This window comes from Larus michahellis, chromosome 2 (assembly GCF_964199755.1).
Source record: "Larus michahellis chromosome 2, bLarMic1.1, whole genome shotgun sequence".
NCBI classification, from domain to species: Eukaryota; Metazoa; Chordata; class Aves; order Charadriiformes; family Laridae; genus Larus; species Larus michahellis.
The window spans coordinates 102,440,878-102,455,912 of NC_133897.1; the positions used below are offsets into that span (position 1 = coordinate 102,440,878).

Genomic DNA, 15,035 nt, shown 5'->3' on the forward strand with positions numbered 1-15,035 from the left:
AGAAACCAGTAACAGTTTTGTACTCAGTTGAGCTACATTACAATGTGATTTGTAATGTATCTGAACCCAAGCTCAGATATGAACGAAGACAAACAAGCCTTTATTCTAGGTTGCCTGCCACATTTTTAATTGGAAGACATTCCAAGTGAGCTACCCCAGCTTAGTACTACATTTGCTATTTTGCATTCATGGGAGGTATGACTACGCAAAGTAAAAAATATATGAAACAAAAGGGATCCATTTCCTGGTAAATTTTGTTTTCATATCGGAGTTGTTTTTCTCTAAAAATACCCTCGGATTATTAAGTAATTGAAAAGTAGGCAGCCTCTGCTCCTTCTCTTTCTCTCTTCATCAGTAATTGACAGCCTGGCTACAACACACTGCATATGAAAACTTTAAATCCTTTTGTGGAACACCTTTCCATACAAATATGCAGTTTAGCACAGAGGAGGGCCTGTTACAACGTGCGAGTAAATTTAATTTCTTACAGAATTTATAGTATAAACTAACTATAATTATCCTTGGGGGGGAAAAGAAGTGAATTTAAAAAGAAGCACGGATGATCTTCCAATTTAGCGAAGTCTGGATTTTCAGATAAGGAATCACATTTGGGCTCCATATGACTGTTATACATGCCAAATTTAAAATGCCAGAGATGTCTAATTCATGCTGCAGACTAGCGATAGTATACAGTCATTAAGCCAGTTAGATGGAAGCCATTTAAAGGGAAGCTAAAACAAAGAGTGGGATGGTATATAAAGACCATTTTAACAGTGCGACAGAAGAGTATGATCCTGTATTTTCCTCTATTATGGGAACTGCACAGTTTATTTTAAACCTAGTAAACGGAAGCTGCAACTGTTTACCTTATGTTTCATATCCACCTTTGGAAAGGACTGGGGCCTAATGTCCTGATTTTCTCACTGGTGAAACCGCAGCTGCAGAAATGGCAAAATGTTGCACTGGATACCTGCAGTTTCTTAGAAAGCTTCCCGAGACTGTCTACCCGTGAGCTGCGTTACACAGCAGCACCGCCACTCTCTACATCAGGATCATCTGCTGTACGGGCAGCGGCACCTGAAGAGGTGACCACGTAGAAGAAGTACCCCAGGAAGGTCAAGGACTTTTGGATACTCTGTGGTGGCACAGTCTGTTCTTCACAGATGTTTGCTGGATGAAATGCCTTGTGGAACATAGACCCTTCCTCCTTTTAAGACCTCTGTGGAGCTATAGAGAAGGAATGGCAATAAAGACACAAAATAAGTCAATGATACTTTATCAATCATACAAATATCTCTCCACTGCACGGGGTCTTTTCCAAAGGGATTTTGGCTAGTATAATAGCCACTAAGAAATTGTAGTTATAGATGAAAAAAAGTAGATAAGAGCTCTCTTTATGTGGATCGAATAACATCATGCCCAGAAGGCACAGCTGCCTCAGGGCGGTTTGTCCTATCTTCCCACACCTTAGCCTGAGACAAGGGAAGCTGTCCATTACGCTGCATACATTTGTTTACTCAAGTGGAGCCAGATCCTTAAAGAACTTGCACTTGAAGCACTGCCTTTCCGCTTCCCTAACACGGGCCACTCTGGAAAGCAGCTTAAATCAATGCCCTGGTTTCAGGTAAAACGGAAACAATTTTATGTCCAGTAATTTTACTTTTCAGCTAAACCTCTTCTCACTAACTGTACTCTCTGAAATTAATGGCATGTTTTTCAGACAGTGTCAGCTTCTAGCAGAGATAAGGCGTGATGTTTATAATTAATACCAAGGAATGGTACGCGGAGAAGCTCCTGCTTATACTTGCTGTAACAACAACGGTTGGCTATTTTTGTTGTTTGCCCTGCTGGAGGGTCGGAAATGGAAAAGCACAGTGGGGTCCCACCTGCAGGGAGGAGGGGACAAGACAGGTGACCCAAAACTGACCAACAGGGCATTCCATCCCATCTGCCCTCTGCTCGGTATAAAAGCTGAGGGATCAAAGGGGTCAGTCTCTTTCTTCAACGGCCGGCATCCGAGGAGGACTCTGTCTGTTCATCTTCCTTTGATCCCGATCCGTGTGTTCCTGAATCCAGTTCCTGAGTTCAGCTCCGATCCGTCACTGAGTCCAGTCTGGGACTTTCCCAGTGCCTGCCGGTGACGTGATCGTCATCCTGGGAGCTCAATGAGGGTTGTATATATTGTATATACATTTTTTGTACATTATTATCTTTTCTTTTCATTATTGATATTTCATTAAAGTAGTCTAGTTTCTTTTTAACTCCTAAGTCTCTTTCTCTCCCCTCCTTCTCTCCCCGAAGGGAGAGGTTGGGCAGACCATCTGTCATTCGTTTTAGTAGCCGGTCTGGCCCAAACCATGACAACTGGGCATGTAGTTTTGTATCGCAATCTACAGAGACATGAAGAAACTAAGAGCGTCATTGCTGCTCCGTTAATTTGAGGAGGTGTAGGAAGGCAGGCGGCACTCAGCAGTCTCTGTCAACGTCCCTGCAAGTCTCTCCTGCAAATTTCCCTGCTGGTTCCAGGTGGTTCTGAGCTTCACTCCTCCCTCTGGCAGTACCCGCAGTACCCACCTAAGCCATGTCTCACCTATTACGACAAGGATCTGCCAGCTCACTGGCAGACTGAAGAGCAAAGAAAATGAAAAGGCAGCAAAACTACAGAAGTGACTAATAATAATCTGAACGTGCACCGAAAGGGGTTATAAACATTCTGTAGGTAATCTGTTTACTTGGATTGCTATCTAGACCTACCATATCTGAAGTAAAACAAGCATTTTACTGGAGATGATACACAACTCTTGTATGAAGTGAACGGATTAAACTGTTTATGTTCAACTGCTGAAAACACTCCAGAAATTGATGTCAATGTCAGAAACCCTATTAGGTTTCAGAAGAGGTAGGAAAGCTTCAGCCTAGTCACAAGATAGGAGGTCGTCAGGCTTTTGAGAGTGACATCTGAAGGGCATTTAGATTGTTTTCTATAAAAGGAAAGGGCAAATTTCCAGTACATATATAATCACTGGTAGCATTTATGTTGTCATCCTCTCTAAAGCAGTAACAAAGTGCACAAATGGTGGATGATTAGAGAGGTCAGTGAAGTGCTCCATTCAGCTGTAATTGTAGCGTTTTTAAAAATTCTTTTGACATCAGAAAATATCATATGTTTTTTTAACCCTGCTTTTTTCCGTGATTAGTTAATTCATGCAAAATCAGTGAAGAAACAGAATGGCAAATTAAAAGCAGTAAAAGAGGAATGCCATTTTGCAGTAGCGGTAAGCAATCAGCAAAATCAGTTCACTGTAAAATTACCGCTACCTGCCAATGCTTAACTCCACATGCAAAATTTTGTTGAAAATACTACCACCTTGCACATCTGGGAAGTGCTTTGAAACAAATGATGCTCCATGTACACTTTTGCTGATGCTGCAATCAGTATTCTCTCTTTTCCTGCTCCCCCTAGAGCACTTCACAGGAATTTCTTGTCTCACATAGAAAATCTGAACACACTGTTTTATTTAATTAACATATTTTTTAAACTATCATTGCTTTATAAAATCTGGCAATCTTTCTACTAAGGAAATGATGCGACTTCTTTCTCTCTAATCAGATTTGAAAACAAATTATGTTTTCCGTTTTGTCATTTTTCTGCCCAGGTCTCTCAGTTTTGATTAATGAATGGACATATGCTTTCCAATTTTGAAGCAAATTGGCATTAGAGAATAAACATATAGTGAAAATGAAAAGAAAATCTGCCACTGACCAAATAGGAGTTTGCATTTCGGTAATATTCTTCAAAATAAGGAATAATTTTAATTACTCATAGTTGCCTAAAAGTGGTGGAATGCTTCAGTCTTAAGCGTGAGTGGAGGTTTCAGTCCAGGGACAAGGGAAACAAAAGACATGACATCATGCATCACACCAAATGGAGGTCTCCGTTGTCTATATCTTGTTTCACAAAAGTACAAAACTGAAATAGAGGGAGTACGTGGCAGAAAGGATGTAGAACTGGGGAGATGAAGAGACAGTCCTGTGCTGACTCCCCATTGTGAAGGAAAAAAAAAAAAAAAAAGACATTAGGATGACTACAAGCTTAAATTTTATGTTTCCAGACCACAAAGGATGCAACTGTTGGCATACTGTAACTCAAAGATGGAAAAAAAAATTATCTTTATAGCAGGCTCACATGTAGTTTAGAATTTCAGAAAAATGTAGTACAGTGCTGTTCATACATCAGTTACACATTCAGAGCTGTATTACAATGATTCGTCATGTGAACTTTTCTTCATACTACTCAAAAATGATGTTGAACATAGCAGGTTGTGACTTTGACATGAAAGAGTACTTCCCTTTCAGTGCACCCAAATTTTAGCATTGGGCTTTTGTCATTGATGAGGGAGAATGAGGCAGTTTAACTGATCCCCAGACAAACATCCAGAGCATCTTAAATGTTGTGATGCCACTTAATGTTTGCAGCCATTTCAATTCTTCAGCTAATGGTTGTGAACTTGCCATCAGCAACTGTTAGGGTGGAGTCACAAGCTCTCTGGGAGAGTTAATATTGCCTTCTTGGGTTTTAGTTTATTTTATTTTAGGACACCGTTTTTTTCAAAGATCTTTATTCTCCTGCTCAGGGTTTCTACAGAATTCCAGGGTAAGAAAAGGTTTTACTTGTTAACGTCTTGCCTACTGTATGATTTGCAAAGAAAGTTGCAAATCTTTTGACTGTGCAGTGTGTAGCACAAGGTTGTTTGGGTTTTTTTTTTTTTATTCCCCCGTGTCTACCTCCTTGTTGGTTACATTATCTTTTTACAGTGTATGAGGTCAGGGGCAATACGAAAAGACTGACAGAAGAAACTGAGCTGTGGATTAATGCTGTGACCACTGAAATCCATAGAAAAATTCATACCAGCATCAGAGGCAGCAAGAATAAGCTTTAGGAAATTGTTCAGATCTCTCTAAAGTCCTTCCACATACAATTCTTCATTTCAGTTGGTTAAAATGTGATTTTTCCTTATCTCATATAATAATCATTATACTTCTGCATGAGACATTTCACATGTGTTATTCATCAAATAGAGAAATTGCAAAGCCCACTGGGACAGCCAGGTACAGAAAGTTGTGCCTGCGTTGATCTTCGTTTAGCTGAAGTTCAGATCCAGTGTTTCAAAGTAGAATGGAAAAATATCTTTCTGTATTTCAGTGTACTCAGTATAGTAAAAGACACTGTAGGTACGCACACCGCAGAATAGCCAACAGGAGGATTCTGTGGTACCAAACTAAAACAGGATCTCTTAGAATCATATACAAGAGGCACCTTGTGTTCTTATACAGTGTACACCATTAAAAAGCAGTTGGACCATACCCTACTCTATATTCTAACTGTAGACAGTATAGTGGCTAGTACCCATTTGCTCTTTGCGTCAGCTGTGGGATTTTTTCCTGTTATAAAAAAAAAAATTTAAAAGGCGAGAGAGAATGGGAGTTGTTCTTACACGTTTCTCGGAGTCTTAATTATAACTTCTCCCTCATACAAACAGTCCCGGTAATCTGCAAGTCCTCTTGATTCTGCACTTTTATACAATCTCCTTTTCAAAATAAATGGAAAGCTGCAAAGCCCTCAGCAGTATTAAGTTTTGCATAGACGCTCGCTTGCTCTAAAGGAGTTTTTTTCCCAGATTTTTGATGATTTATACACTCTTCTAAACCACTGATGTAGTTTCCATAGTAAATGGTCTTTGATTTAGCTCGTGGTTATCAATGAAAAAACACCCGAAACACAGCGATGTTTCATACATTTTTTATCAGCCATTTGCCAGTGACAAAAGAACCGCAGGTGAAAGGAGGGGTGACTTTAAGCACATTCATTTTCGTGCCTCTGCATTCAAGCTGTTTGCCTTGTAGAAAAATTAGATGTCCTAAAGCTGATAAATGTGACTGACGCTGTTAAAGACAGAGTGACTTCAGACATTTTCTTCCTGGTTTGCAGTAGAGGTGACCTCACCTGGTGGTAGCTATCATGCAGTTGTTTCCTCAGATCTTTGCTTTTCACTGTGTTCCTTTGCAGGTTCATGGGTCTGTGGCCGTCACGGGTTACTTTAAAGTTGTCCACTCTGTAGTCTACACATCCTCGGTCTACTGAGAATAGACTTAAGTACCTCAGAGGTGCGAATACAAATGAAATCTGACTGCAAATATTTCACCTTTTGTTTTTGCAGCCGGACCCTGCGGGCAGAGATATCTCCATCCGACCAATCTTGGAGCACTGCGAAAACACTCACATGACAATTTGGCTTGGGATTGTCTACGCTTATAAAGGGCTGCTGATGGTAAGCATAGCTTGTTCTGCACAACGCTGCCTTCGAGCTGCTATTTACTGATAGGCATGAACTGAATTATATTTGCTTTCCTGATGCCTGGGAGCGAGTTAAAACCTCCTTGAGTACAGCCGTTTGTTATAATTGGACCAGTTCTAAAGTTCGTTAGGTGGTAATATGGAGATATATGCGTACGTAAAATAAATAAGACATTAATAGCACTTAAGCTGAATACTAAGATATACTGCAGACCAAGAAATTCAATAGTGAAAAGATGGGTCTATGAATGAGACAACTTTGTAAATAAAGAAGCCAAATAATCTGAATTTCTTTAGGTTCTCCAAAAAGGTGCGACTAGGTTATTCTAGATGTTTGCCTCTGACATGCAAACGTCCTTTAGGAACAGTCGCAGGAGACGCAAGATGAATTTGAAGCCTGAATCAAAATAACCCTTTTGTCACCGAGGTCCATCTCCACAAAAAGATTCAGTTACTAAAATAGACCTCAGGAACCAGGAATCCTGAACCTTGATAGTTTAAAAAAAAAAACCAAACCCAACAACAACAAAAAAAACCCACATGTAAAAGTGACTATTAGTGATTAAAAGCTCGTAAGCCTCAAGGTTTTAAAAACGTGTGATTTTGACAGCACTGACCAGCTGAACACCTATCTTGAGCTGAGCCCCATCTGGATCCTAAACCTAGATAAACATTAGCTTACACTGCCCGAAGGGCTCAATCTGTTCTGTGTGTTTGTAGCACGCCTGTTTGTCAGGACACCCGTGAGAGACTGGGTCAGCTGCTTCCACTCGGCGTGGTTGGTGCTGCTGCCCTCAGGGGAGCCAGGGAGAGGGAGCTGCTGGTGCCTGGAGTCCTCGTTTTCTCTCTCCACGGCGAATGATCGCTCTGCTGGGCTGCAGAGCCCTGCTGCTTTTCACGCTGCTTTTTTTTCAGGCTGAAAAATCTTTAAATACACAAAGTTCAACAGGAAGGGAGGAGAGGGGTTTTTTTGTTTGGGGTTTTTTTTTTTTTTTAATTCTAAGTAATCAGTAGCTTTGTGGTCATACTGGTCTGCTGGGGAGTACCTTCAGGCAGAGAAGGCAGTACCAACCAAGTCTCTCCAGTTCCCAGGAGAGAGCTCTGATCCTGGAGCTGTCAAACAAAAGGAAGCCTTCCCACCTCCCTATCTTTAAAAAAAAAAAAGGGAAAAAAAAAAAAGAAGAAAAAAACTTTAGATGTAGTCACCTATTTTTAGAAGAATGTCCAAGCAGGCTGTGAAACTAAGAGCTAGGACATACTTCATCCCCCTAAAAGCATCATGAATCGGGAGAGATTCCACATCTAAGCCTTTCTTACTGGGCAGCTCTGAGTGGCTCTGGATTCACAGTAGCCTCAGCATGTAGCACAGCATTGAGTGATTGTTGTTTTGAAGGCAAGGCAACCAGAAATTAGGAGCCATGACACTGACCATCACTGGAGCCACAGTAAGATATAACTGTCCGTTGGCACAGAACAGCATGTCTTATGCAAAAACACAGCACGCCACCCGGAATTGTGCCAGTGCATTGTATCTGGAGCTTCTTTGCACACCAACGAACTAGTCCAGCTCAAAACAACAGATCATTGCAAACAAAAGGGAGCAAGGGCTCCTTCAGGTTGTCAGAGCCCCTGCACTGTAGGAGGAACCGTCCGCAGGTCCCCATGTGGAGCTGGGAGCTTCTGAAATTCCTACTTATATCTCTTTCTTTGATTCTTCCTAATCTGCGCAGTGCCAATTTCTGATTTTGACTCTTTTTTAAGCCAAATCTTCCAAAGAGACACAGCTAAACCGAAAACCATAGCCTTAGTACCCGTTTGCTGGCAAGGTATTTAACTTCATTGCAATATTTACATTCTATGTGGTGATGGTTTGTATCTGTTAAGTCATTTATTTCTCTTCAGGGATTAAGTTCTTAACTTTTCATCCTTTTTGTGGTATATTACTTTATTACTAGTTTGACGTATCTGTCAATAAATTCGTGGTCTTCACTTGGGAGAGTATTTTTCACTTTGCATATTTAATTTTACAAGACTTTTATTAGATTATTTGTTATAATTTGTTATCAGAGTCAATATTTTCCATACTGTTGTTACTTTCCAATCTCCTTGCATAGAAATTTTGAACAGTTCATTTCGTGTTCTCCCAGGGAGAATTTGCCAGTGTTCCTTAAACAAGTGCTTAAGACATTTTTCTCTGTGGTTCTGTTTGAAAAGTAAACCAGTAAATATGTTTGGTTCACTTAGAGCGGAGTAAATGAAGGAATCAAATTAAAATTCCTTTAAAAATACTGAAGGGTTCAAACAAATGGTGGGGTTTTCAATTAAAAAATATGTAATTTGTTGGTAAAGAGAGAAAATAACACATACTTCAAAAATACATTCTCAGGTGATTTTCTGAGAAGTTTCTTTCACGTTTGAGTCATGGTGGACAGTAATCAAACTGCATCGGTTCTCGCTAGTCCTTTGCCCTGGATTGGTTTGTTCGCCTGTATGTCGGACTGTTTTCTACAAGATATGTGACTCAGTTTGTTTAAGTTTGCAAATGCCGTTTGGCATTAGTCACTATACTTATTTCAGGCACACAGTGTTTCATAACCATCAGTGAAATATGCACTTTTTATTACTCCAGTGCCCTTTGTATTGCACAAATCCCTGCATATGAAAAAGGAAGATACTCTTCTGAATCACTTTAATAATTGCTATGGTGAGTTATATTAGGACAACAGGATCGATGCGTTTTATCTCATCACCAAAGATGTTTCTGTACGCCACACATACTTCGCCCTCAGAAGAAAAACCAGAACCTCTCATGTTACTGTATCATTTTATAAAGGTTTATCTAGTAGGAAATTCTGCAGTTTGTAATAATAAGATACTTATCTGTAATTTAACATACTTTACACTAAAGAGCTAGTATTGCTAATTACAGTATAATGCAATATTTAAGGTGAAATGGCTTAATGATTTACTCAGGCCAAAATTATTTACAGTGACCTCCTGTTGTCTCAAAATCAGAATACAAAAAAAATGGGATAACCTAAAAAGGTGCTTTTCTATTTTGGCTTGAAGATAGAAAGCAATACTGTCCATTCTGATGACTTAAATGCACTGATGCAGTGAATAGATCACTCGGGGTAGGGCAGAGCACAGAAGGGCAGGAAAGGGCAGGGAAGGCAATGCAAGGCAAGATAAGGGAAGACATTACTCACCAGAATGCACCAGTTCATTCTATATTAAAGTAAGCAAAATTCAGATTCACAATTCTTCAATTGCCTTTGAAGGGATGTGAGGAAATGCTTACTAACTGCACAAAAGCTTCTGAGTTATTGGATTGAGATTCCTCAAGACTGGTGACCGGAGAACAATAGGAAGACAACCATCCTAAACCTTGCCTTTGTTGTTGTATTAGTCTTCTTAGCGACCCTGGCCAAGTCCCACCATACATACATATGGGACTCGGGTTTTTTCCCGTCTCGGGTTCAGCTCCTAAAAGGCTACATACAAGTTCAAGGTCTCTCTGCATGTGCATGGTGACCATCAGTTGCAGTATGTCTAGCTTTTGATTTCTGATGATGTAGACATGGTTGAAAAGTACGTTTATTTCATATATTCCAAAGGATGATAGAAATGACACCATCTTAAACTTGCCAGTGGAGCATTATCAGTGAGTGCACTAACATCATTCTGAGGGCTCTGCGTTTTTTTTCTGATCTCGGCCAGAACAATACCAGATTAAGGATGGATTGGACTCCTCTGGGGTGATTTGCTTCTTAACCACACACGCTAGACTTGTCTACAGTTTGATTCCTCTCTTCCTGATAATGTGTTTCATTAACACTAGATTCAAGGTGTACATATACTGGAAGTTTTATTGTGTTGCTGAGGTATTATTACAGTTACTTATTATTCAGCTATTGAGAAACAGGCGTTCAAGGCCAAGGTATAGTTTCAGTTCGGCTGTTGCTCTGCATATCAAAGCCTACTTTTACCCTGTTTTACCCCTGTTAATTGAGGGTTTTTTAAGCTGTAACTAATATTACTGACCACTTCTGATACACAGGTTTTAACATATGCTCCTTATCTAACTTTGATAAGGATGAAAACATGAGTATTTCACAGTGGAGACAGGAAAAACGGATGCACACACATCATGGGACTTGGTAAAGGTTGCTAAGAGTAAAAAATTTTATTCCTTCTAATGATTCATGTTCCAGCCTTCCATTTTGGTCACTGTAGTTGACATACTGCACAACACAACTCCGCAATTAATTTATGAAGCCAAATAAAGCTTTCAACTAAAATATATTTTTGGGATAATTTTCAATCTTAATTTCAAGTCTGAAAGAACCTCTCTGCTTCCTGAGGCTCTCTGAACACTGAGTTGAATATGTCTAGCCCTAGCTTCCAAACCTTGAACCTTGGTGGGCCTTGCATATTAGTTATCCCTCTTTCTCTAAAATGACCTCATGCCTTTATTTCTAGGCAAGCAACCCTGAACTTGGCCAAATTTCTGTGACTTTTCTAAAAATCTTACTGCTTTATGAAAATGACACCTACTAATTGTTTGCCATTCTCCACCTTTACTTCCTCTGCATCATTTTCAGCCATGATGTTATAGCCTCCTTCCAGTCAATGTACAAAGTGGGACAGCATTAGGTTAGCAATTTTTGGAAACCTATCCTTTTTTTCAATAGCTTCTCATTAATAGTTATACATTGAGATCTGTCGCCTAGATTTCAATCGGTATAAATTTGTTGTATTGATTTGGTAATATACTATTTTTAAATAACAATACCGTGCAGTATTAAGACAAACACTATGGAGAAATTCAAGTAAGCGGCATAAATGTGATTATCTTTATTCAGTCTTGCAATCTCAATGAAAAAAATAATAGCATGTTGAATTATATCGCTATCTTTTTTTTTGTCATTTATTGCCTGAGTTCATGTATCAGCCATTTCATTAATTTGCTTAGGATAGAAATTACCATAATAGCTCTGTAATCACTGAAGATGTTCCACTTTCTCTTTTCCCATATGGCCTCTTTATATTGTAATTGGAGCTTTGCCAGAATTCCAATAAATATCAACAATTAAGGCCAGCAGTCCAGACAACTTCTAAATCAATTCCTAAAACTTCTGCATGCAAGTTACCGGATCTCTCTGATTACAACAGCTTGTCTTGACAGGGTTTTCGAGAGCTCTCTTACAGCTGGAATAAGCTGCATTTCACTGTTTTGGCAAGACGTGAATGCATTGTTCCATCTCTATATAAATATAGGACAAAAATACTCATTAAGCTTATCATTACTATTGCATTTGTCATCTTCCAAGGAATGAATCATTATTAGGATTCCTTTTTCTCCACATACATTTTTAGAAATCCTTATGAATTCCGTTAATGCTGCTAGCCATTCGTTTTCTACTGTGTACTTAACTTCCCTTTCCACTATCTGTATTTTAGAACTTTAATTCATAATCATTATTATGAATTTCTGCTTTTTAACCTTTGTTACATTCTGTCTAGCCTTCATCCAATTTTATTGCTTGTTTGGTTTAAATTCCACAACAACCAAAACAATTTTTAAGTAAAGCTTCTTTAAATTTATGAAGTTTAGGGCAGAGTTTTTACAGCACATACACAAACATCTTTCGGTTGCTGTTATTCCTGATGCGAGTAGCTCCCTTCTCCAGGAGCTTCCTTGGCTTTGATGGCTAATCCATAAACGTTACTTTTCCAATGTTTTCATGGACTTAGAAGTAGATTTGCAAAAAGAAGTACCATGATTTAGAGTTTGGGCTGCCATCAGTGCCCAGCAGCGCGGTCTTCAGTCAGCACTTGGTGCACTTGCCTTGGTGGGCAGAAGAGAGCACCTTGGCCGGGGTAGGTGGGCCTCAGTAGCCTGAAATGCCTCTTCTCTGGACCACGGCAGAGGCTGGCTGTGTGACAGGCACCAGCAAGCAAATACCCAGACAGAGTCCGAGCAGCCATTAGCATGCACAGAAGGAGAAACTTGAGCTCTAAAAGCATTCAGGCACCTACAGATGATACCGAGGGACAGCTTGACGGTCCTTGCTGGATGTAGCTTCTCACTACCACTTCGGGTGCTCGAGCCCCCCCTGTACACCTAGCCCAGGAGCTTGTATGAACAGTACAGCTGTGGTGTGTAACCCGCGCTCCTCATTTTTAACATATTTACTATATTTACTCAATAGACACTAGATAGAAAGACAATTTTTTTCGCGCTGAGGAAAGCGAAGCAGTGGAGCTGGTTGCCCAGAGAGGCTCATGAGCCTTCATCCGTGGAAGTTTTCAAGACCAGACTGAATAAAGCTGTGAGCAGCCTGGTCTGACCTGGCAGCTGAGCCTGTTTTTTGAGCAGGAGGTTGCACTAGACGATTTCTTCAAGTCCCTCCCAACTTTCTTATGATACTACATGAAAAATTGTCTATTCTTAATTAATCTCTTTATCAAATTAATAATTTTTCTGTATAGAAAAATTGAAGTCTCCAGATGATGTTAAAATTTCTAATCATTTTCTGAAAATACCTTTGATCTTTAACACATTTACTTGCATTCTTTCCTAATTTCCTTCATGATCAAAAAGAATACTCAGAAGAAGGGAGTGCCGTCTTCTCAATTACTTTGCACGATTCCAACTCATATTTATGACGGGTTTAGCACCAGCCCATCTGTCCCACCTTACCTTACCATCATTAAAGAGAAAGATAGTTAAGCTTTGTGGTGGGGCAAGGTAGTTTATAGTGGTACCAGATATTTGTTGTATCTTTAATAAAACATTGGCAGTGGTTTAGATTCCAAAACATAAGTTACCCTATGGTTTTGTGGGATAATTTTTTCCCTATTATGACCATCAGGAAACTTCAAATATATTCTTGAAATATTGCAGATATTGCAGTATTCCCTTACATGTCTCTTGGCATTGGTTTTTATATTGCCAAAATAGATTTAAATTGTAGCACACGCTTGTTTTTATAAGAGATGTTTGATTGTTTTACAGTGCTATGATTGTCTGTGGTAATCTTACGCCAGAGACAATATGAAGCTGTTCCAAATGGATATTCACTAACAACCAATTGTGCATTTGTTTCGACTTCGTTGCTATAATGTGTTTCATGACTAAGCAGAAGTTAAGTGGAAGAAAGACAAATATAGTCTGTATAGAAAGAAGGGAAAAGATTTTATTAACCTGTTGATTTGGGAGGCTTGAGTATAGAGGGGAAGATTTTATCTGGACGCATGTTACTGTCCGTAGCTTTGTGCAGCTGCTTTTCCATCTTGCCCTGGGCAGGACCATATTAAATGCCCTGCAGCGTAAAGGACTTTCCCAAGACCTTTACGAAGAAAACCCTTCTGCTGAATAGCTGAATATCATACCCTGCAATTGAAAAAATATTTAGCTATTATCCTAATGCTCAATAGAAATATTAAGCTTCCCTTTAGTACTGTCTACCCGGAGCAGCTGTGTGAAAATGAACTAAATACCCAGCTGACTCATACCTGATCAAGGGGGGGAGTCATTTTTAATATCAGATTGTACTGACTGTGAAGGTAGGAGACCTACAAGGATATATTTTGTCTTTCAGTTTGCTAACCATACTTGGTGTGCTAGTGATTTAAAAAAAAAAAAAAAAAAAATCACTTTTCTGTACATCTTCCTGAAAACTGCTCAGTATGTTTTACTGCCCAATTCTCCAGTGAAAACCTGAAAATAAAAATGCCTTTTTTTTTTTTTTTAAGTTTTCAAAATTCTCATTGAAAAAATCTGCACCCATTTCACTGAAATAAAAATGTGCCTACGTCGGTGATGATCTTGATGCAATGAATGAACGTGAGGAGGGAAACCCACAACTCCAGCCTCAGTTACTTCAGACTGAGAGGTGTTTACAGTCCAAAGTCCAGAACTGCCTTTGTTTTACAGGGCCGCAGCAGGCGGAATCTCCCAGTACTCTAGCTGGAAAAAAAAATAAACACCCCAAACCAAAACATTTAACAAATCCCCAGATGCAAGATCTTTGAAGTAAAGGTTTGCTTTTGTTTTTCCATGCAGCACAGCAGGGCTATGATCCACAAGTGAGCTCAGTAAGTGCTACTACAATACAGTAATTAGCGCAAAGCTGCAGCCTGGTCCAATACATAATCTTTCCAAAACCATACCCTCTCGTTATTGGCAAGCATGACTTCTGACAAGATTGGAGACTTTTCCTCTGGTATTCCTCAGCTCTTGTCTGATATCCTCAGTATAATTCTCTTTCTTTATCTTTCTTGCTTAATACTGCCTCATAACCTATGTTCAAAGTATAAGCAGACGTGACTTTGAAATGAAACATATAGACAAAATGTTTTAAGGGCAGTACGGGACACGAGGATATGAGGATAAATAATTTTCTGCCTGTCATCTGCCAGTCTATGCAATCCAATAGCAAATTAGACACTTGATTTTATTAATAAATGTTGTGGATCAGTAAGCAATCATTACTGTGTTTAGCAGTAATTCCGGTGAGCAAGATTTAAAATTAATTAGCTAGTACAGTTTTGAAAAACAGGCTTAAATGTTTTCCAATACTTCAGCTACAAGCGCTTTTATTATATTCCCAGCTATCACAATTTAGTCAGTACAAGATTTTTAAAAATCAAAATTTGCCTGTTAAACACAAAT

The 15,035-nt window shown here is 39.3% G+C and overlaps 1 protein-coding gene across 1 annotated transcript in view; it reads left to right on the top strand.

Moving 5' to 3' along the window:
- GABBR2 (gamma-aminobutyric acid type B receptor subunit 2) overlaps nucleotides 1-15,035 on the top strand; it is a 491,654-nt gene that overhangs the window by 444,471 nt on the left and 32,148 nt on the right. Inside the window, exon 14 of the mRNA XM_074576421.1 lies at nucleotides 6,219-6,329. Within this exon, the coding sequence (XP_074432522.1) occupies nucleotides 6,219-6,329 (111 nt within the window). The remainder of the gene's footprint in view (nucleotides 1-6,218; nucleotides 6,330-15,035) is intronic.